We start from the raw sequence: 27367 nt of genomic DNA, 5'->3' as shown, positions 1-27367 counted from the left end.
ATTCTGGTAAGAGCATGATGTATCAATTAGAAACCTCACCAAAAAGACATATTATGGGGGGAACTTTAACACATTTGATATCTGCTTTATGCATGTACCCAGCATTGCTGCTGAGTTGCTTAGTAAAGCAGTGTTGTAGTATTTAATATCTACCACAAGATACCGCTAGTGCATTATACTCTTCATATGAACCAGCTGTCAACAATGGATTCACTCACCCACATTGAATGGGACTTCCTGTTATGCAGTTTTGTTCACAATATTTACCTACTATTCAGTGCGTTTATATCCTCATGGCTGATAAGTGATGATATTTGCCGAATGCTAAATAATCTGAGATTGGAGAAAGCACAGATCTTGAGTTAATGAGTCTCCCTCTTTATTTCTGAAGGGCACATAAAGGATAAATAATATTGAGATGTTCCATATTTTATAGAAATGATAATACCAAGAAAATGTTTAAGGATATAAACAAATATATTTACTGTTATCTCATTGACTATAGATTGAAGGAGCTTGGAGAGCTGATGGAAAAGGGCTGAGTATATGGGACACCTTCACTCATACTCCTTTAAAAGTGGGCAATGATGATACTGGAGATATAGCGTGTGACAGCTATCACAAGATTGATGAAGACTTGGCTATTCTGAAACAGCTGAAAGTCAACCATTATCGCTTTTCTCTATCCTGGCCTCGCATTCTTCCCGATGGAACCACGAGATTTGTGAATCAAGCTGGACTAAACTACTATATAAAGTTTATAGATGGTCTTCTTGCTGCTAAGATTAAACCTCAGGTACATATCGCAAATTAATAGGAATACATTTGTTGGTAAATAATGTATGAAGGATTAATGGAGCTAAACGTAAAATGCAGCCACTTACACAAGGTGTTAACAAAGGCACGTACACTTTCAATTGGTCATTTTATCAGAATATTTCTCATTCAAAATGTATATTAAAGGAAGCTTTCACTCAGTTGAAAAAGGATAAATACAAGCTTTTTTAAGGACTCAATTTCTTAAGATAATCACTAGTTGAACCATTCAGACCAGGCACCAAGTTTAATCTCAGTTTACTCTGAATAAACTAAGCTGGTGAAATGGTGGTTGAGAGGTTGCTGTTCCAGATCAGTAATCCTGCTGCTGAGTGTCTGTGTGTGTGGATAACCTGGGAGGGCAGCAGCCAGATCAATTGTCAGGAAGTGCACGCAGCCAGAGCCCTCCTGTCACCATTTAGGTTCACGCAAGGAGTTGGACAAGGTTCTATTTCGGAGCAGAAGTTGACACTGATCCAGCAGAACTCAGCAAGAAGTCAACCCCCCTCCCTCCCCACCAGGAAGGCAGGAGCAGAGGGAAGAACATTGGTAGAAAAGAGTGGGAAATAACAGTTAATTTTCAAATAAACACATTTTCACCTGTGATGAAATGGTGTTAAGTTTAGCAAATAGCAATGCATCATTGCACCTTTTCTCTTTTAGCTTTGAATAAACAAAGTGGCCCAGTAAACACTAACATGATGATACCAGATGTCAGGGATAATATGTTTTTAATGAATTTTAAAATATCAAACAATCTTTGTGGTTATTAAAAATGATTGATTTTACAAGGCAAAAAGGAATACTTGATTTTTCTTTTGCTGGTTTTCGAAATGTGTGACTACCGTTTGCTCCTACATTTTGCTGCCAAAAGATTGGGTAAGTATTTTGGACATTATTTTACGTTATCTTGATCATGAGTTACCAAATGTCCATTTAAAAAACTGTGGTCACTTTATCCATAAAAAGCGAAAAACAGAAGTGAACATTATTTTATACTTACTGACTGCTGGTTACCTACAGGTTACGCTTTATCACTGGGATCTGCCCCAAGCTCTGCAAGATGTGGGCGGCTGGGAAAACAGTAGCACCATTGACCGATTTGTGGAATATGCTAATTTCTGTTTTCAAAAGTTGGGTGACAAGGTTAAGTTCTGGATAACCTTGAATGAACCTTACAATACAGCGCTCCTTGGTTATGGCTATGGCACAGCAGCACCAGGTATTGTGTTTGCACTGGTGACTTTTTTCAGTCTCATGTATGTGGGTCATTCATGTGAAAGCTTTTAGGGGCAAGTACTGCCTAAACTGCATTTAACACTTTTCAGGGGTTATAATGTGAACAATAATTGTCTCAAAATGTTTTTTTAAGATGAATTCTCTTTGCATCTTGCAATTCTTTTCTCTCAGTGGCCTTCAGTTAACTGAATGTTGAAAATCAACTCTTGTGTTGGACCAATTAGACTTGCACATCCAAACCAAGGTCCAAACCAAAACTTCAAGTGCCTAATTGGATATTTCAAACAGAGGTTATGGGTTCTGTACTAGAAATTTGGATATTATGGAGTCTAAACTATGTACGACAGTTCAATGAGAGTCCTGTCAGTCTGACTTCAGACTTGTTAATTGTATTGAGAAGCAGGGCTGGTTAGTACAGTTGGCTAGACGGTCAGATTGGGGTTCAGAATAATCGGGGTGGCACAGTGGTTAGCATTGCTGTCTCACAGTGCCAGGGACCCGGGTTCAATTCTGGCCTTGGCCACTGTCTGTGTGGAGTTTGCACTTTCTCCTCGTATCTGCATGGGTTTCCTGCGGGTGCTCAGGTTTCCTCCCACAGTCCAAAGATGTGCGGGTTAGGTTGATTGGCCATGCTAAAATTGACCCTACTGTCAGAGGGATTAGTAAGGTAAATGTGTGGGGCTATGGGAATAGGGCCTGGGTGGGATTGTGGTTGGTACAGACTCAATGGGTTGAATGGCCTCCTTCTGTACTGTAAGGATTCTATGATTATATGAATGCCAACAGAATGAGGTTCAATTCCTTCTGGCTGAGGTAGACTTGGGTCTTATCTCTTCACTCTGCAGTAAATTCACAGCATAAGTTGTGGTTCTGCGACTTTCAAATAATCACAGATGCTACCTAGAGAAGAATGTTGTATTTAGCTGTGGCAAGTGGATTTGTATAAAAAGGGATATCTTTTGTCTCAAAATTATAACCATCTGATTCACACACATCAGTTCAGACTTCCATGTCACCTAGCCAAATATTCCAGCATTTACATCAGATCTTTCAGAGAAAACGGATGCCAGTAGGAAACATGGTGGACAATGGAATATCCATAAAATGTTGACCACAACCATATTTGGTACTGTAGGGAGGCAGAAACTCATAATGCAGTTTTAGGCATAAATCAACACTGAAAGAAGAGCTGAATGTAATGGTTAATAGGGATGTACCTAATGGCATCAATTTTAACTCAACCCTCCAGACGGGAATCCCCAGGATTAGATGGAATCCTATTTTACACCTGAACTAATATTAATTTCCATTAACTTCAATAAAGAATAAAATCAGGACAATGTAAAGCTATTGTTGGAACCGTTCCCATAGGTTTTGCCAAGGGCAAGCTAGATAAATTTGTCTTCAAGATCCCTACACTTTGACAAAACCTGCATGTTTCTGTTAGCGGTTTGCAAACTGCCTTAAGTATAGTAATATACTGATATAACACCAAAAGAACTTTTCGTGAAAGTGGTGTTGATGCATTATAAGTTTCATCACAATATGTTTTTGACTGGTAGAGACTCGCTGTTTTATTCTAATAAGCATGAAACTCTTTTTTAATGTAATAAACCGCTACCTGTTGTGTTTTAAGGTATTGGCACAAGATTAGGCAGTGCTCCTTACGTTGTTGGTCACAATCTAATCAAAGCTCATGCTGAAGTTTGGCACTTGTACAATGAAACTTACAGACCGCAGCAGGGAGGGCTTATCTCCATTACTATCAATTCCGACTGGGTTGAGCCAAGGAATCCATATAAACAAGAAGACATCGATGCTGCAAAAAGGCATTTGATGGTAAGGAACAACCTAGTTGACATCTTACTTAGTTAAATAATCTTGACTGCATTAAGAAAGTGGAAAGTAAGTAATCAAAGGCCACTTCCCATGCTCATTGTCACTTAATCTATATCAGGAGGGCTCGCTGCCTTGTGGGGAGACCAGCAGGTAAACCCTGGTGCTGTCCCACTGGGTGGTGGGGCTGGGGGGGTCCTCCTTTATGGACATCCCATGGCCCATTGAGGGCTCTCATATCCACAACAATGACTATTAGTATTTATGTTGCTCTGAATTAATGAAACACGTTTTGGAAAGATGAAGGATTTCTTCATTATTTTCTCTCTTGTGCATTTATTAACCAAATAGGGGACATGCTTTTTTGCTTTTAGGATTTCAACATGCTGACTATCCTTTCTGTATGAGAGCATCTTGCTTCACATTACACCTCAACTAAAGGTCGGACAGACTTGAGAACTCAAGAAGTGGAATTTTCCCAGAATTTGGCCAAGTATCAGGCTCAGGCTCAAAATGGGCGTGTATCTCTCCAGATGCTCTGCCGAGTTTTCACTCCAGATTTTCTGGCAATCAGTGCACAGAGAATGTGAGAGCATAGTTTGTGCTGTCACCCTGGTGGGGCAGGGTCTCATAGCAAGGCTAGCTCCAAAGAGACTGGGGTGCCATATTTAAAGGCCACCCCCATCTGTGAGGTAAATAAACATCCCCCCATGGACATCAATAACTGCTCCACAAGTATCAAGGTACTCCACCCCACCAAGCAAGAATCAGGACACCCCTCTTCCATGCCAATATCAGGGCACACTCCACACAACTCCCCTCCCCAACTCCCCACCCCATGCAAGCATTGGTCAACCTCTCACAGGCCTTCTCCCATCACACATAAAGGGAACCCCCTCCCAGATGGCTTTCCCTGACAAGTTGGCTCTGCCTGTGTGCCAGAGAGCAGTACCAGGGCACTGTCCCTCACCACCCAGGAGCTGTATCTATCTGTGTGCCCCCGGCATGGCCACCGCGACTGGTTTTCATTTTTGAAAGCCAGTATTGGTTTGCCCTGCTGTGATGTCATGCTGGCTGGATAGGACAAAATGATGAGGGCAGAGGTCATGGCGTTAAGCCCAATAATGATATTTAAATTTATTATAAAAACATGCTAATCAGGCACATGCCCTTACTGGGCGTGAACCTGATCATGTCATCAGATGGGTATGGGGAAGATGACAAACTGAAATCCCACCAGTGCAAATCCCGTTTTGGGCCTCACGTGAGATTTAGCAGCCAAAGCAGGATTTACACCTGCGGCTAACACAGTCGCTAAATTATGGCCTCAAAGAATATTCCATTGTTTTGTGGTTACTCTTCGAACCGATTTGTTAACGGTAATGGTTTCCTTTCTGTTGGGTCGCACTTTTGATTTTTCCACAACATTCACAATTTATTAGTAAGCAGGACTGTAAGTGTCTTTGTTGGTTAAATATTTTGATTGATCACCACTCACTTCATGACCAGAATTCAGTTAGATATTTTCATGATCTGTGGCCCTTTATCACACAGGTGATGGAACAGTAATGAGTTTAGTTCATCATTCCAGAAATACCAAGCTGAATTTTATGGGGGAGGCATATTGCTGACCCCTATCTGCAGGAAATGTCAGATTCAGCCCATCCACGTAAACAGCTGCGAGCAGCATGAACGAGGTGAGAATAGGACCTCTGTTCCTTCAGAAAGTTTTGCCCCTAAGAGACAATCAGGCTGGCAGCTCTATCAGACCCATCAATGTCAGAATTCAGTGATGCCAGTACTGTCCATAGATGAAGACAGCCACAGCCTCTGGACCCAAAGAACAAAGAAGATTACAGCACAGGAACAGGCCCAATTGGCCCTCTGAGCTTGTACAGACTACGCTGCCTGTGTGAACTAAAACTCCCTACTCTTTCGGGGACCATATTCCTCTATTCCCATTCTCTTCATGTATTTGTCCAGATGCCCCTTAAAAGTCACTACTGTAACTGTTTCCACTACCTCCCCGGCATTGAATTCCAGACACCCACCACTCTCTGTTTAAAAAGCTTGCCTCGTATATCTCCTTTAAATCTTGTCCCTCGCACCTTATACCTATGCCCCCTCGTAATTAACTCTTTCCGGGAAAAAACTTGTGACTATCCACTCTGTCCGTGACTCTCATATTCTTGTAGACTTCTATCAGGTCACACCTCAACCTCTGTCGTCCCAGGTAATATTCTGCTTTTGGACAGGGAAAGAAGGCATCAAGGAGGGCAGGGTTTCTTGTTTTGGAGACAATGGGAAGGAGAAAAGAGAAGGGCATCATCTTGAGGCAGGGGTATTATGTGCAAATGAAGTTTTAAGCTGTTTACTTAAGAAAATCTGTCCGCTCCCACCCGCCAGCCAGTGCCAGCGATATTATAGGTTGAGTAGTGTATTATTCAGCTCAATTGGCTTTGTAAGAAGCTGAATTGACCATTAATTATTTATTTAATAATGGTAGATTGGTTGCAAATTTCAATAACTGCGCACCCACCGTATTATGAAGGACAGAACTATGGGTGGGCAGCAAGGCAGTAAACCTGCCACCCCTGATATCTTACTTGTCCTCCCAGTGAGGGGGAAAATCCAGCCCACCATTTCATTATGGAATCAGAGTTCACACAATGTGAGCAAGGCCCCTTTCCGATTCCACAGCCCTGTTTCCACTACATCTCAATGCTCCTTCATCAGGTGAGTGGAGAAGTAGGTTCACAAACACAGCGTATATAGGCAAAGACATACTTGTAAGATAATTACAGATTGGAATATGAAGAAACATTGCAAATAAACCTGTTGGATTTTAACCTGATGTTGTGAGACTTCTTAGAGTGCCCACCCCAGTCCAGCGCCAGCATTTCATGGCTACCACCACACTGTTGTATAATTACTTAAATATAAAATATTAAACTTTAAATGATTATACTACTGATATTAATTGAATGTCTGGAGTATTTGTACTTGTTATTTCATTATTCATTATGTATTTCTTTAGCCATTGAACAGTGAGATTTCCTATATTTCATTTGCAAATAATGCCATTTCTGTAAGTTCTTTTGACATGAATTGTATAATGGTTGAAATATAGAGTCTGGACTCTATTAAAGTGTGATTTTTATGCTTTTTGTTCTTTTAGTTTTATGGCGGTTGGTTTGCATACCCAATTTTCAAAAATGGTGATTACAATGAGGTGATGAAAGCACGTGTGAGAGAGAAAAGTTTGGCTCAAGGCTTGCCTAAATCTCGGTAGGAAATTAGATTTTAACTAAATGTTGGCAATGACTTTGATTTGCCTATTAGCTCAAAGTATACAGAACATTTCCCTGTTTCAATCAGCACATAATTTTACTATAAATTGGAGCTTTCTTTTAAATTAATGCTGATTTTGAAAATTATCCAAATCCCTTGGTAGCTATTACGTTTATACTTTTTAAAAATTCATTCATGGGATGTGGGTGTCTCTGTATACCAACATTTATTGCCCATCCCTAATTGCCCTTGGACTGAGTGGCTTACTAGGCCATTTAAGAATCAACCACATTACTGTGGATCTGAAGTCACATGAATGCCAGACCAAGCAAGGACGGCAGATTACTCCCATTAAAAGGAAGCACAGAGACTGGTTTTTACAACAATGGTTTCATGGTCATCATTGGACTTCCAGATTTTTATTGAATTCAAATGCAAATTGGAAACAAACCCAGGTCCCCAGATCACTACACTGGATCTCTGGATTACTAGTCCATTGACAATGGCTGGAACTGTCCGGCTGTTCATGCTGGCGGGATTCTCTGGTCCCCCTGGCAGCACACTCTCTGAGGTACATGTCCCAGTGGTGGGGTGGCTTGAGTGGGAATTCCTATTGATAGTGGTGGGACCAAAGATTCCCACCCCCAGCGAACACTATGCTGCCTCCTGTTACCAAGAGAAAAGCTGAGAAGAGGCCAGAGAATCTCACGCAATACCCTTGCGCCACCACTAATAAAATAATTTAGTGACATTGCTGTACCTTTACACTGAATCAGTGGTTCAGATGGAAAACTCTGCTGCATTTCAGAGTTAGTTTCCAAAACAATTTTACTAGGACAAAGATACCTGACACTTACACAGCACCTAGGGAGTTGAATTTCCTCGGCAGGTCAGTAGAAATTGGAACGGAGATCTATCAATCTCACCCTTAGTGAACTACCGCAGGATTTCCTTAGATTCTCCAACGTATCTGTAGGAATAACAGGCCAAACATTTCCAGGAAGGCTTGTGTGGCATAAAAACATTGGAATGGACCTTTCAAATTGAATGGCTGTTTCTGCGCTCTAAGAACTTGCAGTTTCATTTAAATGTGGTGAGAAGGTGTATTCTTGGCCTTCTGCATTATTCCATAATAGATCAATCTTCCACTTTCAGATGCTTCAGGGACATCCTCGGCATCTGCTGGGCACATCCTGGGCACCTTAGGGGAAGATTTCCTCATATTCCATGGAAATATCCAAGTAGCAATGGAATAGCAAAGTTGCCAAAATTAAAACAAGTCATGTAATAAAAATCCAACAACTATAACTCCTTAGAATTCTCCATAGAGAATATCAATTGAGGAGTTATGAAGACTGGATTTTACCTTATCAGTCCGGATACCTATAGGCTGAGCATGATTTATAACCACATGAGACTCTTCTTTGCCCATAAGTTAAATTTTAGTATTCACTAAGATAGTTTTAAATATATCCATTTCCAACTGTATTTTACCAAATAACAAATAAAAATCATTTTAAATAAAAACACCTACAATGTCAGCCACATTTGGTAGAGTTTGGCTGGGGAAAGAATGTTTGTGATACCTGACTACCTATCAATCCAATCTTTACAGACTCCCTGAATTTACTGAATCTGAAAAAAGACGAATTAAGGGAACGTATGACTTTATGGGATTTAATCACTACACCACGGTCTTGGCATTCAATGTCAATTTTGGAAATGCTATCCCAATGTATGATGCTGACAGGTACGAGTTTTAATAATAGAAAATAAGCAAAAAATATTATTAAGCTTAAATGTTGGTCATTGAGTTTTTGCAAAATGTTACTCTCACCGCTGCCTCTCCTCCATCATAAGCTCTGTGAAACTCCCCTTACGTGGTTTTCTTCCTTCAGTGGCCTCAGTGATCTTTTCTTGTCCATCATTTACATGTCATTTGTTTACACCGGGTTGGCTGTTACATGTATGCTGTACCTCTACTTCTCCAACACTCATCTTGACCTCTCAACTCCTCCGTGTCGGACTGTTTTTCTAACATCGAGTCCTCGATGAATCACAATTTTCTCCAGTGCTGCAGTAAAAAGATCATCTTCACCACCATCACAAACTTTGCTGATTCCATTCCTTGGTAAGCCATTTGCTTCACTTCAAGCAAGTTAGCCACAATCTCATGAAAGCATAATGTACCTTTCATAGAATCATCATAGAATCATAGAACCCCACAGTGCAGAAAGAGGCCCTTCAGCCCATCGAGTCTGCACCGAACACAATCCTACCCAGGCCCTATCCCCATATCCCTACATATTATACCCACTAATCCCTCTAACCTACGCATCCCTAGACACTAAGGGGCAATTTCTTAGCATGGCCAATCAACCTAACCCACACATCTTTGGACTGTGGGAGGAAACCGGAGCACCCAGAGGAAACCCACACAGACACGAGGAGAATGTACAAACTCCACATAGACAGTGACCCGAGCCGGGAATCGAACCCAGCAGTCTCCTCCATCTCCATCCCTACCACAAGAATCTTAAGGCTTCTTCCATGAACACAGCCCTAAATAATTCCCATCAACCACTCTACTCCACCAAGCTGAACTTGTTCTCTCACACAACAATTTCTCCTTTAACTTGTTTCATTTGCTGCAAATGATAAGTGTGGCTGTGGATAACTACATGGGCCCCAGTTATGCCTGTCTTTTTGTGAGGTTAGTGGAATATCTTATTGTCTTGTTGGCTCTTGTTAATCTAACTGACTCCGGTCCCTAATGCATTAAATTCAAAACTATTGTCCTTATCTATGAAGTCTTCCATGGCTTTGCCTCAGCCTATTTCTACAGCATCTTCCAGCCTTATTTTCCTTCCCCAGCTGACTATTCATCTGACTCTGGTCTTCTGCGTTTTCCCTTTTCAGGTCATTTAGTTTCCGTTGATATCAAAGCCTTCAACTGCCCCAGATTGAGTTATTATCTCGCTTCCTGAACCTTTCCCCATTTTCCAATTCCCCATCTTTCAAAACTCCCCAAGGCCCCTTCTTGACCAATGATCATTTCTAATTTTCTTGGTGGCTGGACCTTAATTTTTCCTAATCCTATTTGAGAAGCACTTTCTGATATTAGAGAGATTGGATGAATGCATGTTATCGGTTAAATTCACTAAACCTTTGGAGTAGCAATAGGGGAAATTGGCCAGCAATTTGAGTTGGGATTCTATTAGTTTCCTGCTGTAACTGCAGTAGGTGGCCGGTGGAAACCCTTGAGAAACCTGGCGAATGGTGATTAATAATGTGCTTCATTTGCAAAATATAGTATTATTTGGTGTTGATTTCAACTTACTAAAATCAACATTAGTGGGGACTTTACAACCTCTGACTTTACAGCCCTATTAACAGCAGCAATTAGCCACGCTATCACTTCCAGAGCCACCATCCAAAACAATGTCAAAATGTCTGCCTGCTTCAGGCAATGGGCCCCTTTTAATATGCAATCATTGTCTATTGATGAACATTGGATTTTAATTGCCATTTCAGGATGTTGAAGCCTGCATAGTTTACACTTGCAGTGCAGCCACGGAAGTAATGAAAAGTGAAGTCTGAAATATTTTTTGTGAGCTCCATAATCTGGGTTTCTCCTACTCCAACTCTCCTCTTCCTAGTGATTGTGACACCTCCGCGTACTGAACTTATGCTAATCCAGTGCCCTTTGGACTCCCTGATAATTGACCAGCCTGAATCTAGCAAGCTGCAGACCTTCAAAAGAACAAAGAACAAAGAACAGCACAGCACGGGAAACAGGCCCTTCGGCCCAACGAGCCCGCGCCGCTGTCCCACTGTCTCAGTGACCTATTCATGATTTTAGTCTACGCCTAATGTGCGAGGATCAGGGAGGTCCAATATAGGGACAATTTAGTACCCAATCAATCAGCCTAAAAGCACATCTTTGGGATGTGCCTGCACATTGCTGGTAACATTGAAATGAAGCTCAGGCCTCAAAATGGCTCCTATCTCTTCAATGTCGTCCAAAAAAGAAAATGCTGGAAAATCTCAGCAGGTCTGGCAGCATCTGTAAGGAGAGAAAAGAGCTAATGTTTTGAGTCCAGTTGACCCTTTGTCAAAGTGAAAAGGCATAGAAATTAGGATGTACTTCATCATTGTAATGGACGTTAAAATTAAGGCCTATTAATCTGTAGCACTATAGTCGTAAATATAGTACAAAAAATGGAAGATAGATTTTTTTTGCTTCTAATGTATTCACTTCTAATTAAACTCAGCAGAGCTGTCTGTTGTGTAAACTAATTAATTCTCTATTCCTAGGGGAACCGGGACTACAGTAGACCGCACCTGGCTTAATTCTGGATCTTTCTGGCTGAAAGTAACTCCCTGGGGTTTTAGGAGAATTCTTAACTGGATTAAGAAAGAATTCAACAACCCTCCTATCTACCTGACGGAAAATGGAGTTTCAGAGCATGGGGATCATGGCCTCAATGATACCTGGAGAATCAGTTATCATAAAAGTTATATAAATGAGGTTTTAAAAGGTACAGCATGTTCAATGTCTGTCATTCTTACTTTTATCCTAGCTTTGTAGGCTCCTTACACATTCATAATGGCAACAAAAACAACAGTGCTGAAAACCTCCAGCCTCCTTTGTGGCTGGGATTCTTCCATGCCAGTGAAAGTAAATGGAGCTTTGGCTGGAATGTCAAATTGTGAGAACTGATTCCTTGGGGAAGATGCTAGATCCCAACATTTTCAGCATTGTTTGATCTGCGTTTGAATTGTTACATGACCTGTGATGGATAAGAGATGGGTTAACTTAAAAAGCATAAGTTTCTCCTCTCACTATTTGCCCATAAGCAGAAAGGTGTTTTGATTTGTGTCCCTCTTTAAAAGTGGTGGCATATTTCCCAACCCCTCGGATTTGGTGTGATCCACAGCAGACCCGAGATAGGATGAATTGAAAGGGTTAGTTTATTTGCACTCACACACAAATTAGCTCGCTTTACATTCATATGGTAAAAGAGGAATAGAGAAAATTTGCCACGCAAAGACCACAGGAAAAATAATTATTGTTTTTCGTGGGTTCCAGTGTCCCGAAACAAAGTCCAATAAGGCATTCCTCCACAGAGGCCAGTGCACTGATAACTATTACTGGTTAACCTAATTTTCCGGTGGCATTGACTTCACATGATGAAGTGGACATGCAGAGATGAATCAGTCTTGTAGGTGATAGTACAGAAGTCTCAGTAGAAACAGTGTAGATAGAGTCAGGTATACAATTTGTGAACATCTCCTTTTCTGCAGTTTTGTTCGTTAAATGTAAAATATTGAATGTCAAGGAGAGATGATTGATGGCTACTTTTGTTTCTTGTTGAAGACGGCCATTGCCTGGCATTTGTGCAGAGTGAATAATACTTGGCAGTTATCAGCCCGAGCCTGAATGTTGTCCATGTCTTGCTGAATTTGGGTATGGACTACTTTAATATCTGCAGAACCACAAGTGGCATTGAACGCTGTGCAATCAGTGAAAATCCCTATTTTTGACATGAAGGAGGGTTATTGATGAAGTAGCTGAAGATGGTTGTGCGTAGGCACTATCCTGAGGAATGATGTCCTGGGACTGAGGTGATTAGCCTCCAACATCCATCTTCTTTTGTGTTATTTATGAATCCCAGTTGACAAATTTTACTAGGGGTCTTTGACATCACACTCAGCCAAATAATTGATATCAAGGGTAATCACTTTCATATCACTTCTACAGTTCACCTATTTTGTCCATATTTGGATCAAGACTGTAATGAGGTCTGCCTAAAATCCAAACTGACCATTAGTGAGCAGGCTATTGCCAAGCAAGCACAGTCAATTACACATTCCATCACCTTGCTGATAGCATCCTAGAGGATTGAAATAGACTGATGGGACATTAATTGGCTAGATTGAATTTGGCCTGCTTTTTGTGGACATGACATACCTGAGCAACATTCCACATTATCGGGTAGATGGCAATGTTGTATGTGTACTGGAACAGCTTGACTCAGGTCACAGCCTGTTCTGGAGTAGGCTCTTCAGTAATCTAGCTAGAATGTTTCTTTATATTATGCGTTTTGAAAGCCCCTCTATATTTTTGGTCCCATGTAGGTAGTTGCTTTCCGATCATGATTTTCTTCACTGTTTCTCATCATTAAGCAATGTTAGCATTATTCCTTCCTGCTTCGTCACCACTAGAATCATTTGACAGATCAGAAATACTGTTGCCTTTTCTATGTCACTTTAACATTCCCAATTTCAAAAGATGTGTTCGTGGGATGTGGGCGTCTCTGGCTTGGCCAGCACCTACTCCTCATCCCTAATTGCCCTGGCTCAGAAGGTTCTTAAGAGGCAACCACATTTTCTGAGGGCCTGGAGTCATGCGTAGGCCACACCAAGTAGGGACAGCAGATTCCCTTCAGCAAACCAAACTCCACCCATTACCTTGTATTCTACTCCTTAAAATAGAAATTTGTTATTGCAGTTCTGCAGGCAGAAAATAGGGCAAAAAGGACCAATGTTGGTTGCAATTCCACATGGCTAAGCAGCTGCAATATATGAGTGCTACCAAATTAGGTCACAACTTTGCAGGTTTTCTGGATGGAAGCCTAAAACAACCGTTAACCCCCTTTACCTACATCAATGGGGAGTTTAATTGGTTTGCAGTATCACCCTGTGAAATCAGCTCATCATGAGCGAAGCTGGTGTCTGACCTGCCTGCCCCCTTCAAATATTCTTCAATGGCCACCAAAAATGCAATGTTTTATTTATTTATTTTTTCAAGGCTTCCTGTGGAACAAGGAATAATGGGAGTGTTTCCTTGATTCATTTTCCCCACCTCCATCACCAAGCCCACTTTGTACCCTCTCTAATCCCCATGCCAGGATTTATCCTTCAGCTGCTGCTGGTGAGCCAATGCATCAGCTTTTGATATTTGCAAAGCTCAGGCTGCTTGTACTGAGCCTGCAATTGACCCAGACAAACATTTACCTCCCCACATCTTTCCTAATTTGAGTGTAAAATGCATTATCTATCCCATTTATTGACCTATCATAGATTCTTGTAACTCGAAGATTTGGGTTGTTGTGTCAGTTGGGAGTAATTTGATAAACATTTCTTATATTGTGATGAAACTCTGGTTAATTTTTTTTTATGCACACACAGCCATTAAATTTGATGGAATCGATATCCGTGGCTATACAGCATGGTCACTGATGGACAACTTTGAATGGGCTGTAGGATATGCTGACAGATTTGGTTTATTTTACGTAAATTATTCTGACCCTTCATTACCTCGCATTCCTAAAGCTTCAAGTAAATATTATTCTACAATTATAAGCTGTAATGGCTTCCCAGATCCGTCTTTAGGACCCCATGACTGTCTCCAATTGAAAAGTAAGTAAATACGTTTAAGTATATATGTTAATATTTGAAGAGCACATAATTTAATCAGTTGCTTTGACCATTTACATTTCCTTATTTTATTGTTAGAATTTTTGTCATTAGACACTTCTCAAAATTATTTTAGAGCATATTTATTGCACCATCTATAAAGTATGGGTTATTCTTCTAAAAGTAGAATTAAGCTTTCATTTCTGGAAAAGTTGTCCAATGGAACTGTAAATAGCACCAGGTTGGTGGTAGAGGAAAAATGTTAATTTGTCACACTGCAATTCTTCATTTCAAAAAATGATGCATTTTTCTATATTATTTTTGGGTGCTTGGTGCATGGGTTACACTGGTAAGGATAAATTTATTGCTTGCACTTCATTGTCCGAGAAGGTGATGGTGAGCTTTGTCCTTGTGCTGCTGCCATCCTGGTGGTGATGGTCATTACTTACACGTGTCAGTCCAAACCTGGGTGTTGTCCTGCTGAAAAAGAGTTCATTATTGGAGGAGTTGTAAATCTAGCTATGGAATCATTTGTTAGTACCATTACTTCTATGACACATGGAAAGCAATTGGACTAAGGATGCTCCCTGAAAGAGTTCCTTCCAATGAAATTTAAGGCCTGTGTTGAGTTGCTTCTGATAATAATCATTCTTTTCTTCAGATATGATTCATCAATAATGGATTTTCTTTCTTTACTAAACTAGCTTCAATTTAGTTAAGAGTTCTTGATGCCATACTCAGTTGAATACTGCCTTGATACTGGGGCAGATACTCTCAAACTCTCCTCTGGTATTCAGCCCACGCTCCCTGTCTGCATCAAGATTGTGATGAATTTAATAGTTCTTGCAGAACTTGAAGCAAACATTGGTGGGTTGATTATTGGTCAATCGATGTTACTTGATGGCAATATCAACGGCTCTGATTTACTATTGTATGGGAAGAACATGATAAGGCAATCTTTCATCCAATTAGATGTACTGTGTTTTATGTAGAAAGAACCCAGGCAATCTTGCCCATTGTCAGGAAGATGAGTAAGTTTGACTAATGGAGTTTCTAGATCTCAAGCCCCACAGTTCGAATGTTGTCAAGACCCATAGCTTTTATTGTGCCCAACATATCCAGTGCTGCTTAATATCATATGGAATGAACCAAACTGGCTGAACCCTGTTTACAGAAAATGGAATTTCAGGAGAAGACTGAGTAGGATTATTTACTTGTCAACTTTGACTGAAGAAACCAACACCTGTTAGACTCCATAATGGTTGAGGATGAGGACATTCCCAGAGCTGCTTCTTTGTTACTTATCACATTGTTCATCACCATCTTCAGCTGACTGTAGGAGAGCTATAGAAATATCCTCTGGTTGATAGCAGAACAACATCATCTGTCCATACTTTGCTACTTGGCCATGTGTTGCAGCCTCACTCGTTTTCTACATCATTCTAACACTTCTCTGATGCTGCTTCTGGCATGTCACCCTTCACTCTGCATTGAAGCAGATTTAGTATCCTGGTTTGATAATGGTGGGTATAATTCTGCTCCTGACAATTATCCAGAGCATTGCAAAAATGCCCAGTTTTGGGTAGCTAGATCTGTCCTTAGTCTGTCTCTCAGTGCAGTGGTAATTCCTCACTAAGTGATGGACAATGTTGTCATGATAGAGTCAAGATTTCTCCTCAAAATTATAGTGATTATTTCCATTGGTAGTTTTGTAGCAGGCACATTCATTGTACCAGTGGTATGTTGATTGACTGATATTCTATGAGTATATCAATGTCAGGCTGTTGCTTGGTTAGTCTGCAGAACAGCTTGCTGAATTTGGGCACCAGCTACTTCAGAAGTCGTTGAGAAAGATTTTGCAGGATCAATACAGCTAAAATTGTCTTCGTCTTCATTGCCAGTAAACTTATGTCTCCCATTGAACTTTGTAGCCATTATTTACAAACAGGGTGATATTTTGTGTCAAGGTATTCTGACATCATTACAAGTTTATCAAGTAGCATGGGATTGGAGTCATGTATTGCCCAAATCGGTGAACTGGTTGAACGTTTTGACAATTCAGTAACTTGAAAGTTATTTTTCTGTTGCTGGACCACAAATATTGTGTTCAATTTGATAACTTTGTCTTGGTTGCTAGCCCAATATCATATAGAACTAAGTTAGCACTTCCATATGCACTCAATGTGCATTTCATTTGTGATTTAACCTTTTCTTCATTGGTTATGCTGGTTTCATAACTTCAACAATGCAAATTTTCACTATTTCATGAAAACCTGTGCTTACAGCATAAGTATGGTGTCTATCAGTTTTTCATAAGGCTTCTGTTACTTCATTTAGAGCCATATAATATACTTCTTGAACTAAATGATGATGAAATGCTGAAACTGAGTGAGATTTCCACCAGGACTCTCCCAGTCATGCAACAAAAGAAGATCAGCAAAAAAACCACAGAGAAACAACATAAACAACCACTCATGTTGTTTCCCCAGGGAGTTTTCCATGAATGATGCAGCAGAAGTTTGAGAAAATTAACGCATCCTCCCACTGTGGAAATTCCTGGTGCTGGAAATTATTATTAGATGGTGTATGTTTTTGTCTTTTTAATTTTAATAGTTGTAGCTGGTAAATTGTAACAATTATTATTTTCAGTATTAATGAACAAGTTGGAGTGAGAGGCAGTTTTTCCCTAAATATTTACATGTTGCGTTATTTTCTAGCTACCACCATAGAACCCACAACAGTGAGACCCATATCTACTATCAAAACAACAGCTACAACGACAACTAACATTGGGATGGTTCATTTTCTGGGATTAGAAATATCTAGTGTGAATGCCACAAGTGCTTTGTATGCCTTGTTTGTTATTTTAATAGTTGCTTTAGTTTTGTTAGCTATCTTTTCATATAAAACTTGGAAAATGAGAAAAGTAAGCAAACAACTTAAGTCAACTTTACACACAACTGAATTATCGACAAATCTAAACACTAACTTCTGAATTTAGAACTTCTGCAGGGAGAAGGGAATGAGGCGGAAGGTATTCTGAATCTCCCAGTATATTTTCTGCAACTGCATCTGCAGAAACTCAAAAGAAACAGTTGTTTATGCTGCTTCACTAGTATTTCTGCAGAAATATATTGAGACTCTCAGAAATTCAAGAAAATGAGTTTCACGTTATCTTAATTTTCAATAACTTTCAAGTGATTGATTTTGTACTTATTGCAATCAAACTGCAGATAATTTGGGGTTGCCAACCTTTCAGGATTGGAGTCCCCAGGATAGTGCTGTGAGCAACCCAGGAGAAAACTCCTAGGACCATTAAAAATTGTCCTGTTATAATTTTCTTTTAACACCTTCATTTATTGATTATAAATTTATGAGACACGAGTAGAAAAAATGTTTGACATGATAACCAAGAATCATCCAATCAGATAATGAAGAGTCCATTACTTTCTCAAGTCAACCGGAATGCTAATGTGCCACAACTGACAACCAGCAACACCTTGGTGTCCATGTACCCAAATGGTTAAATATTTTACTCAGCTGTCAGGATCTGAAATGCTATCCGAATTGGTGGTGCAAGAAGATTCCATAAATAACTTTAAAAAGGAGTTTTGCACACACTTGGGTGTGAAACATTCAGGAGTACAAACAAAAGGGACAAGAGAAAGCACAACTCTTTTATAAAGCCAGCACAGGCCCAATGGAGCGAATGATCTCCTCCTGTGCTATAAATTTCTATGATTCTATCTAATTCCAAGTATGGTTGCGCAGGGTGACCAATATCACGATTTTGGAGCAAGGTAGTTCAAGGCAGAAAGTTGACTGCTCCAGGTGTATATCCAGGGTTGGCAACCCTCAAGACAATTTAAACCATGAAATATGATCTGTTCTAATAAACAATTTACAAGCAAACTTAACTCAGATTTTATTTCAAACTTAATTTTCATTTTGGAATAAAATGTTTCTGTTCTTGTTTGCACTGTTTGGAAGCTCAGAAAATGATTCCCAACTCAGTCTGTCAATTAATCCTCAATTATTACTAATATTATCAATCCCATGAGCCCAATTTTGTGTAACAGCCTCTTCTGTGGCACCTTTGGAATACTTTTTTAAAATCCAAATAAACTACTTCCACTCATTTTCCCCCTTGTGTCCTCAAAAAACTCCCAAAATCTTTCCAACATCTACCAAGCAAAGTCACAAATAATGGACTACACCATGCCTTAATGAGTGCAGATACAGCAATATCCAAGATACATACCATCCATGCCAAAGTACCCTACTTGTTGGCATCTCATTCAACTTAAACATTCACTCCCTCCACCGACATGAACAGTGGCTGCAATATATATGATCTACACAATGCATTGCAGCAATTTGCGATACTCTCATCCATGCCTGCAACTTCTACCACCTAGGAGAACAAAGCAGGTGGTCATGGAAGCAGCTTTATGCTAACTACAAATACTTCTCATGATAGGCATGTTTAGGCCACTTTTCTCCTGGTGGTTTTGAGTTATTTAAATGTTTGCTATTGCTCATCTATTGCACATCCTCCAATCCAGTTTCCCAATCTACCTTAAGTCAACTTGTTTCTCATAACTAGATAGCTTTGTTGAGATTTAGGATCTATTTTTGGACTTAAATTACTCACAACTCAATAGAAAATTCTACCAGAGCATGATCACTCTTTGGGCCCCCTCACTAGAAGGCTATTTATTAACCCTTTCTCATTGCAGAATACTAAATCCAGAATAGAGTGATCCCGGTTAGTTTCTTGACATTTCAACAACTCATCCACCACACTATGAAAATTTGATTTACCAATCTATATGAAAAGTCCCCTTGATTACGTATTACCCTTGCTACCTGCAATTCCAAAATGGAGGTTTACCACAAAAGGTCTGAACAAAAATTGAACATTGAACATTAGTCTCACAAATTATAAGTGCACTAGAAGTTCAGGTATGTTGCAGCCATCACCCATCTTCAGATTCACACAAACCACTCATAAATCACTTTTTGTTCCCCTGGTTTATAATGGACCATAACTTCTTGGGGGTGTCCCATTTGGGGATTGGTCTGGGTCTTTAAATTAGTTACGTAGAAGAGATTTTGATTTTTTCTGAGTATCTACAAGCATGACCCAAAATGCTTTTTCCAATTGTTTCCAGACCATTCCAATTGCCCAAAGGAAGTTAGCACATCTGGGCAATAGCCGCACAGACACTTATTTAAGAATTTCCGAGAGGGATTCCCCAACACATCTTTGGGGTACACCCAAAATCCAATGCTGGGGAGCCTGGAGTTACAGCCCACTGTTATCTCAGCTAGAAGATCTGTTACTGTACTGCAACATTACCCCAACCTACAGATATATCACCATGTATTAATAATTCCAATGAGAATATTTTATGGAAGACAAGTCACAAACACATTAAGAAATTACAAAAGATGCAAAGATCGTATTTTTTGAAAACTTTAAACATTTTATTATCAGCTTTAAATTAATAGGGTCAGAGGCTGGATGCCATCCAGAATTGCCAGCTAATGTGTCATACAGGCAGGGAATGGATAAACCTAAAGACAGGATTTAAAATACATATTACTGCAAGAGGTGTTTGAAAACATAATTTAGAATTTGCTTAAAATTATTTTTCTGCAATTATTGTAGCAATAATTATTGTAGCAATTATTGCTCCCCCACCCCAGAATTAGTAATTCATACAAATCCATGCAGCAGAGCAGGAAATTAACAGTACAAAACACACCCTCTGTCCAGTTTGTCCTTTTTTTAAAATGGAAGTACACTGGTATAACTTTAGAGCAAAATAAAGTACAACTGTTTCTACTTTAACAAGGTATAAGCTACATTTGTTGAGTAGAATTTCCATTCCACGTATTGTTATCATCATCTGCATCATCCTCTGTTCGCAGTCTGCAAACCCTTCCCTCCCTCTTGAAGTCCTCTCCACGTTTTTCAAGCAATTTCCTTCTTCTTACTTCCCTGAAAATGCAAAAACAATCAATAAAACTTGTATAAAAAGGGCAGCCTAAAATGATAGAGGCACTTGTTAACTGTCCCAAAAAGCATACACTATAACAGATATAAACTGACCTTTATAACGTGGTTTCAAGTTAATTTGTTTAGAACCTTAAACATAAATCAGTGCGAGGTGGCACCAGATGAAAGAACACATCTTTTGTTAAATGGATTTCTTTACCTGGTATGCCTAGCAGCAAAGATACCTCTCTGAGATTGAATGCTTGCACTGCTCCATCACAGTGATAGAGGGGTTTCTCTACTGCAGTGAAAACTGGGTGAAAAGATCTTCATTTCACAAAAGCTAGGAGCTGCAGGTTGGGTGGCTGCAGGGGCTGAAAATGTGGGTGAGTGATGCAAAATTGTAGGTGTTGGATCTAAAACATTGGGGGAGATGGAGGTGGGGAGAGGAGGGGGAGGCGGAGATGGAGAGTAAGAGATAGGTCTTCCTTTTTCCCTTTCACTTGTTCTTTGATGATCTCTTGGCTCTCAAAACTTCTTGCAAACATTCTCTAATTTTCAATTAAAGAGGATCCATACTTTATAAGGTAAATGCAATAACATTTGTGTGTGTTGAAATGTCATACGCTCACAACATCCTATGATCAAACTTCCAGGGATGCCTTCAACCAGAGCTAGAAACCTGCGCCAGCAGTACACGGCTCTCCCTTTCCAGCTATCCAAGTATTTCAATTATCAAAAGTTGCAGCACAGAGGCTGAGCATCCCTGAAGGGGGTGCAGAAAATTAATTGCCCCTGCCATTGTTATGTTTAGCTGGGACCTGATAGGCATCCACATTGCCCTATGCAAGCAGCCAATGGTGATAAATCCCAGCATCAGGACTCCCTCCCTTAAAGGAAAATGACCTTGGAGTGTCAATGAACTAGAAAATGCAATGAATTGAAATCACATGCTGCTGTCAAGGCTCTAGATTTACGCACAATCCCAGGTGAGCACAAGAAACAGAAAGATGCTATAGGTAGGGTCATCAACAACGATTTGATCAAGTGACATTTGAACATACTAAATCTGATCTTAAGCCAAATTACATCCAATCATGTTACATTTGCCCACTGTTTGCAAGTGTTTTTACATTTATTCAAGTTGAATGCCAAGTATCACCAACAGTATTTATATAGTATCTGCAATATAACAAAAAAAATTCAACACACTTTATAGGAACGTCATAAACGAAGTTTGACATGTAGCCACATGAGGAGAGACGAAAGCAGTTAACCACAAGCTTGGCCTAAGAGACAGGTTCAAATTCCACATTGAAAGAGGAAGGAAAGTACAATACTTTAAAGAGGAAATTGTACAGCTTCGGGCCTTGGTATGGCTGGAATTTAATCAGAAATACCAGAGAAAGTTAAGAGTTCAGGGCAAGGGCAGGGTGAATCTGAGGGGAAGCTTGACTTTGTGGGTTATAAAGGAGGGAAACAGTGAAGGTGGCTGAACAACCTCAATTTCAGTGAAAAAGATGACCATGAGCTCCTCATACTTTTTGGATGAGAGAGTGGGCAGGTCAGGAGAGAGGAGCTTAAATAAGTGACGTGAAAAACGTACTAGATCTAAATTGTGCAATAAACTATTTATTTTCACCTTGGTTACATTTAAAACCTCCTTATGTGACGGAATCATTAAACATTATGTATATGAAATGAATAATTAAAAATAACTCAACATACAGACTTAGAACTGAGAAATAAGATAGCATTGTACTATATATAGGCCCCCAAATAGTCAGCAGGGAATTGAGGAGCAAATATATAAGTAGATTGCAGATAGCTCCAAGAAAAATAGGGTCGGAGATTTTAACTTTTCCAACATTGACTGGGACAGTCATAGCATTAGAGGGTTGGATGGAGAGAAATTTGTTGGGTGTATTAAGGAGAAATTTCTCATTCGATATGTGGATGGCCCAGCTAGAGAGGGGGGCAAAACTTCATCTCCTCTTGGGAAATAAGGAAGGGCAGATGACATAAGTGTCAGTGAGCGGTCACTTTAGGACCAGTGACCATAATTCTATTGGTTTTATGATAGCTATACAGAATGATAAGTCTGGCCCAAAAGTTAAAATTCTAAATTGGGGCAAGGCCAATTTTGATGGTTATCAGGCAGGAACTTTCAAAAGTTAACTGGGGGAGTCTGTGGGAAGGCAAAGGGACATCTGGTAAGTGGCACACTTTCAAAAGTGTGTTAACCATGGTTCAGGGTGAACACATTCCTCTTAGAGTGAAGGGCAAGGCTGACAGAAGTAGGGAACCCTAAATGACTCAGGATATTGTGGCCCTGATCAAGAAGAAAGAGGCACATGATGTGCATAGGCAGCTGGGATCAAGTGAATCCCTTGAAAAGTATGCAGGAGGTGTAGGAGTAGAGTTGAGAGAGAAATCAGGAGGGCAAAAAGGGGACACAAGATTGTTTTGACAGATAAGGCAAAGGAGAATCCAAAGAGCTTCTACAAATACTGAAGGGCAAAAATGTAACAAGGAAGTAGGGCCTCTTAAGGGTCAAAGTCATCTATGTGCGATCCACAAGAGATCCTAAAAGAATATTTCTCATCAGTATTTACTGTTGAGAAAAGCATGGATGTTGGGGAACTTGGGGAAATAAATAATGATGTCTTGAGGGGTGTACATATTGCAGAGGTGGTGGTGCTGGAAGTCTTAAAGCGCATCAAGATAGATAAGTCCCCAGGACCTGATGAAGCATATCCCAGGATGCTGTGGGAGGCTAGGGAGGAAACAGTAGGTCCCCGAGCCGAGATATTTGAATCATCGATAGTCATGGTTGAGGGGCCTGAAGATTGGTGAGTGGCAAATGTTGTGCCTTTGTTTAAAAAGGGTGGCAGGAAAAAGCCTGGGAACTACAGCCTCACATCTGTGGTGGGTAAATAGTTGGAAGGTTTTTTGAGAGACAGGATCTACAGGCATTTAGAGACGCAAGTACTGATTAGGGGCAGTCAGCATAGTTTTGAGAGTGGAAAATCATGTCTCACAAATTTGATTGAGTTTTTTGAAGGGGTAAGCGAGAAGGTAGATGAGGGCAGTACAGTTGATGTTGTTTACATGGACTTTAGCAAGGTCTTTGACAAGGTGCCACATGGTAGGTTGTCACATAAGGTTAAATCTCACGGGATCCAGGGTGAGGTATCTAAATGGATACAAAATTGGCTTGCTGTAGAGGGTTGTTTTTCAAACTGGAGGCCTGTGACCAGCTGTGTGCCTCAGGGATCAGTGCTGGGTCCACTGTTATTTGTCATTTATATTAATGATTTGGATGAGAATATAGGAGGCATGGTTAGTAAGTTTACAGATGACACTAAATTGGTGGCATAATGGACAGTGAAGAAAGTTATCTCCAATTCCAACCGGGATCTTGATCAATTGGGCCAGTGGGCGGACGAATGGCAGATGGAGTTTAATTTAGACAAATGCAAGGTGATGCATTTTGGTAGACTGAACCAGGGGAGAACTTACTCAGTTAATGGTAGGGTGTTGGGGAGTGTTACAAAACAAAGGGATCTAGGGGTACATGTTCATAGCTCCTTGAAAGTGGAGTCATAGGTGGACAGAGTGGTGAAGGTGGCATTCGGTATGCTTGGTTTCATTGGTCAGAACACTGAATACAGGAGTTGGAATGTCTTGTTGAAGTTGTACAAGACATTGGTAAAGCCACACTTGGAATACTGTGTGCAATTCTGGTCACCCTATTATAGAGAGATTATTATTAAACTAGAAGGACTGCAGGAGAGGTTTACCAGGATGCTACTGGAACTTGATGGATTGTGTTATAAGGAGACGCTAGATAGACTGGGACTTTTTTTTTCTGTAGCGTAAGAGGCTGGGGGGTGATCTTATAGAGGTTTATAAAATAATGAGGGGCACAGATCAGCTAGATAGTCATTATCTTTTCCCAAAGGTAGGGGAGTCTAGGACTAGAGGGTATAGGTTTAAGGTGAGGAATACAAAGAAGTGTCCAGAGGGGCAATTTTTTCCACACAGAGGGTGGTGAGTGACTGGAACAAGCTGCCAGAGGTAGTAGTAGATGTGGGTACCGTTTTGTCTTTTAAAAAGCATTTAGAGAGTTACATGGGTACAATGGGTATAGAGGGATATGGGCCAAATGCGGGCGAATGGGATTAGTTTAGGGGGTTAAAAAAAAGGCAGCATGGACAAGTTGGGCCGAAGGGCCTGTTTCCATGCTGTAAACCTCTATGAGTCTACTCCTAAATTCAAAACAATATTTGATAGATAATACTAATTCTGAGAACATAAGCTGAAGTTAAATTCTACATTTTTCAAAGTAAGTGATATTGCTGGGTACCTATCTGTATCTGATGCAGTGGAAGATGCCACTCTGGAACTTTCTGGTTGAGACAGAGTTCCTCTGGATGACCTTTGTGCGGAATTGCTGGCAAACAAATAATTGCTGAGAAACCTCCAAACTGCAATGACTGGGTAAAATAACGTGTTCAAGATTGTCCACAATCCTCCTTCTGAGGATCGTACCATTGATGAAGTTGACCTTCCACCCTAACAAAGGTAAGAATAAGCATAGGGTTACTGAATGCATCAATCTAAATCAAACATCTGCAGGGTTAGAAATCTATTTTATTTAGTGGCCTGTCTGTACAGGAGGGCAGTTGGTCACCGGGTGGGGTTGGATTCAGAGTCATCCAATGTCTCAGATTTCAATTCTTTCCGATTCAGGGTAACAGTCCATCGGAGATTTGATCTTCCCAGATTATTCTTGAGAGATTTCTGGAGTAGTGCCGCAGTGCATCTTATGAAGTGCCTCCCAGGTACAACCCTCCAGAGATCTGAAGTTATAGAACTTACTTTTATTTTTTACTCATCTCATTACCACCCACTTTGCCTTGCATCATCATTTTTTCCCCCATTTACTCTCTCTTCTACTTTATCAGACCTTCCCATTTGTTCTTTTTCTTTGTCCCTGCTTTAAACCTGTGACATCTCAAACTTTGCAGTTCTGCAAGGTCATGACCTGAAATATTAACCATTTCTCTCTGCACAGATGCTGCCTAGACATTAGAGTATTTCCGCAAGTTTGTTTTTAAATGATAAATTCACACCTACTTACTTGCAAAATAAGATTGACTTAGTTTCTGAATCTACCATCAGACTTCACTGCAGCATTACTATACAGTACTGTCATACATTTATCAAACGTAAGTTTTCAAGAACATTAGTAACACTATGGAATCTAAATCCAGTTTTAATTAATACTCCAGTCTGATCATAATATGACAAACTAATAGTACTCAAAGATTAGCAACAAGTGAAAAAGAATAAACTTTAAAGTTTTAAAGTTAATTTATTAGTGTCACAAGTCGTCTTACATTAACCCTGCAATTAAGTTACCATGAAAATCCCTTCGAATCAGAATCCTGGACCTATTCAGGTACACTGAGGGAGAATTAGCATGGCCAATGTACTTAGCCAGCACGTCTTGCAAATTGTGGGAGAAAAATAGAGCGCTCAGAGGAAACCCATGCAGACACAGGGAGAATGTGTGAAGTCTGCACAATCACCCAAGCTGGAAATCGAAGCTGGATCCCTGGCCCTGCGAGACAGCAGTGCTAACCACTGTGCCATCATACCAACCCATATCTACTGGAGGTGGCTTAATTGTATAATAAATGGCCTCTCCCAATGCTGAACAATAGGATATGCAAAATCAGAAGTGCTTATTTGACTTGTGTATAAAATAAAAACTGCATAATATTGCATCAAAAATTATATTTTACCTGTACATTATCTTTCAGTAAACACAACAGGCAACTAAGAATAAACGTCTACAAAACACTTCTTGTAATTAATCTCAAAGAGGAAACTTTAAATATTAAATACATTTTATACATTTTAAAGTTAAGTATATACTTAATGTTTCAAAAGTGTTACGAAGTGGAATTAGGTACTAAAATATGGACTATTCTTCTAAAAATAGATTTAACAACTATTATTTGTTTCGGTGATGAGATCAAAACCAGTCCACATTTGTACTTGGGCATTAACTGTAAACATTAAAATGCTGCTTTCATGAAAATCAAAAATACCAAATTCCTTTCTTCAGTAAATTTTAGGTCTCTTTATGACAACAAATGGTAGAAACTTTTTTCTATGAGGTTTCAATTAATGGACTACTCTAAGCCCATGAATTGGTTACTTTTTGCATTAATTTGTTCTATTGATGACTGCAAGAGAATGCCTTTGTTTTTGACGTGGCTACAAACAAATTACATTTTAATTTCTGTCCTAAATTTTTGTTATCTATTAATATTTCTTTCAGTGGTGGTTTTAACACATTCCATTCAGGGTGCATAAGTACAATGTGTTTTATAGGAACATACTGGGATGAGGACGATTGAGGCACTTGGTACCAACTCCAGCTCAGTCAGTGTTTTGCTGTAATCGTCCTTTGTAAATTGCTTCCTTGGAAAAGTTATTGCCAATTCAAAGTGTCCATATATACCACCAACTTGCTGCAAGAAAAGAATTTAAATCAGATATGTAGAATTTTGCATAAAATCACCCAGCAGAGTGAAAACCAATTGCAAATAATAGTCAAACAAAAATACAAGTTTTTCTTTAGCAAAGTTCAGTAGATATATTTAAAGTAATCAAAAATACCACGACAATCTGTATTTATATAATGTACTTAACAATAAAACATCTCAAGGCACTTCACAGGGG

The 27367-nt window shown here is 39.8% G+C and overlaps 2 protein-coding genes across 2 annotated transcripts in view; one reads left to right on the top strand and one right to left on the bottom strand.

The window, feature by feature from the left end:
* Positions 1-17599, top strand: part of LOC145350210 (lactase/phlorizin hydrolase-like) — a 56299-nt gene extending 38700 nt beyond the window's left edge. The window contains exons 10-17 of the mRNA XM_080199273.1: positions 506-796; positions 1840-2038; positions 3692-3894; positions 7070-7179; positions 8798-8932; positions 11500-11723; positions 14377-14607; positions 17322-17599. Coding sequence (XP_080055399.1) covers positions 506-796; positions 1840-2038; positions 3692-3894; positions 7070-7179; positions 8798-8932; positions 11500-11723; positions 14377-14607; positions 17322-17599 — 1671 coding nt within the window. The remainder of the gene's footprint in view (positions 1-505; positions 797-1839; positions 2039-3691; positions 3895-7069; positions 7180-8797; positions 8933-11499; positions 11724-14376; positions 14608-17321) is intronic.
* Positions 17600-20070: 2471 nt separating this feature from the next.
* The window catches only part of ubxn4 (UBX domain protein 4), a 53566-nt gene continuing 46269 nt past the window's right edge, over positions 20071-27367 (bottom strand). The window contains exons 11-13 of the mRNA XM_080199360.1: positions 27025-27156; positions 24978-25186; positions 20071-20611 (exon numbers count right to left, since the gene is read on the bottom strand). Of these exons, the coding sequence (XP_080055486.1) occupies positions 20473-20611; positions 24978-25186; positions 27025-27156 (480 nt within the window). The 3' untranslated portion in view covers positions 20071-20472. The remainder of the gene's footprint in view (positions 20612-24977; positions 25187-27024; positions 27157-27367) is intronic.

The sequence above is a fragment of the Carcharhinus amblyrhynchos genome, chromosome 11 (genome assembly GCF_965287045.1).
Source record: "Carcharhinus amblyrhynchos chromosome 11, sCarAmb.v2.hapA, whole genome shotgun sequence".
NCBI lineage: Eukaryota > Metazoa > Chordata > Chondrichthyes > Carcharhiniformes > Carcharhinidae > Carcharhinus > Carcharhinus amblyrhynchos.
Note: the sequence above shows the minus strand (reverse complement) of the source record. Positions and strands in the feature narration are given on the sequence as shown.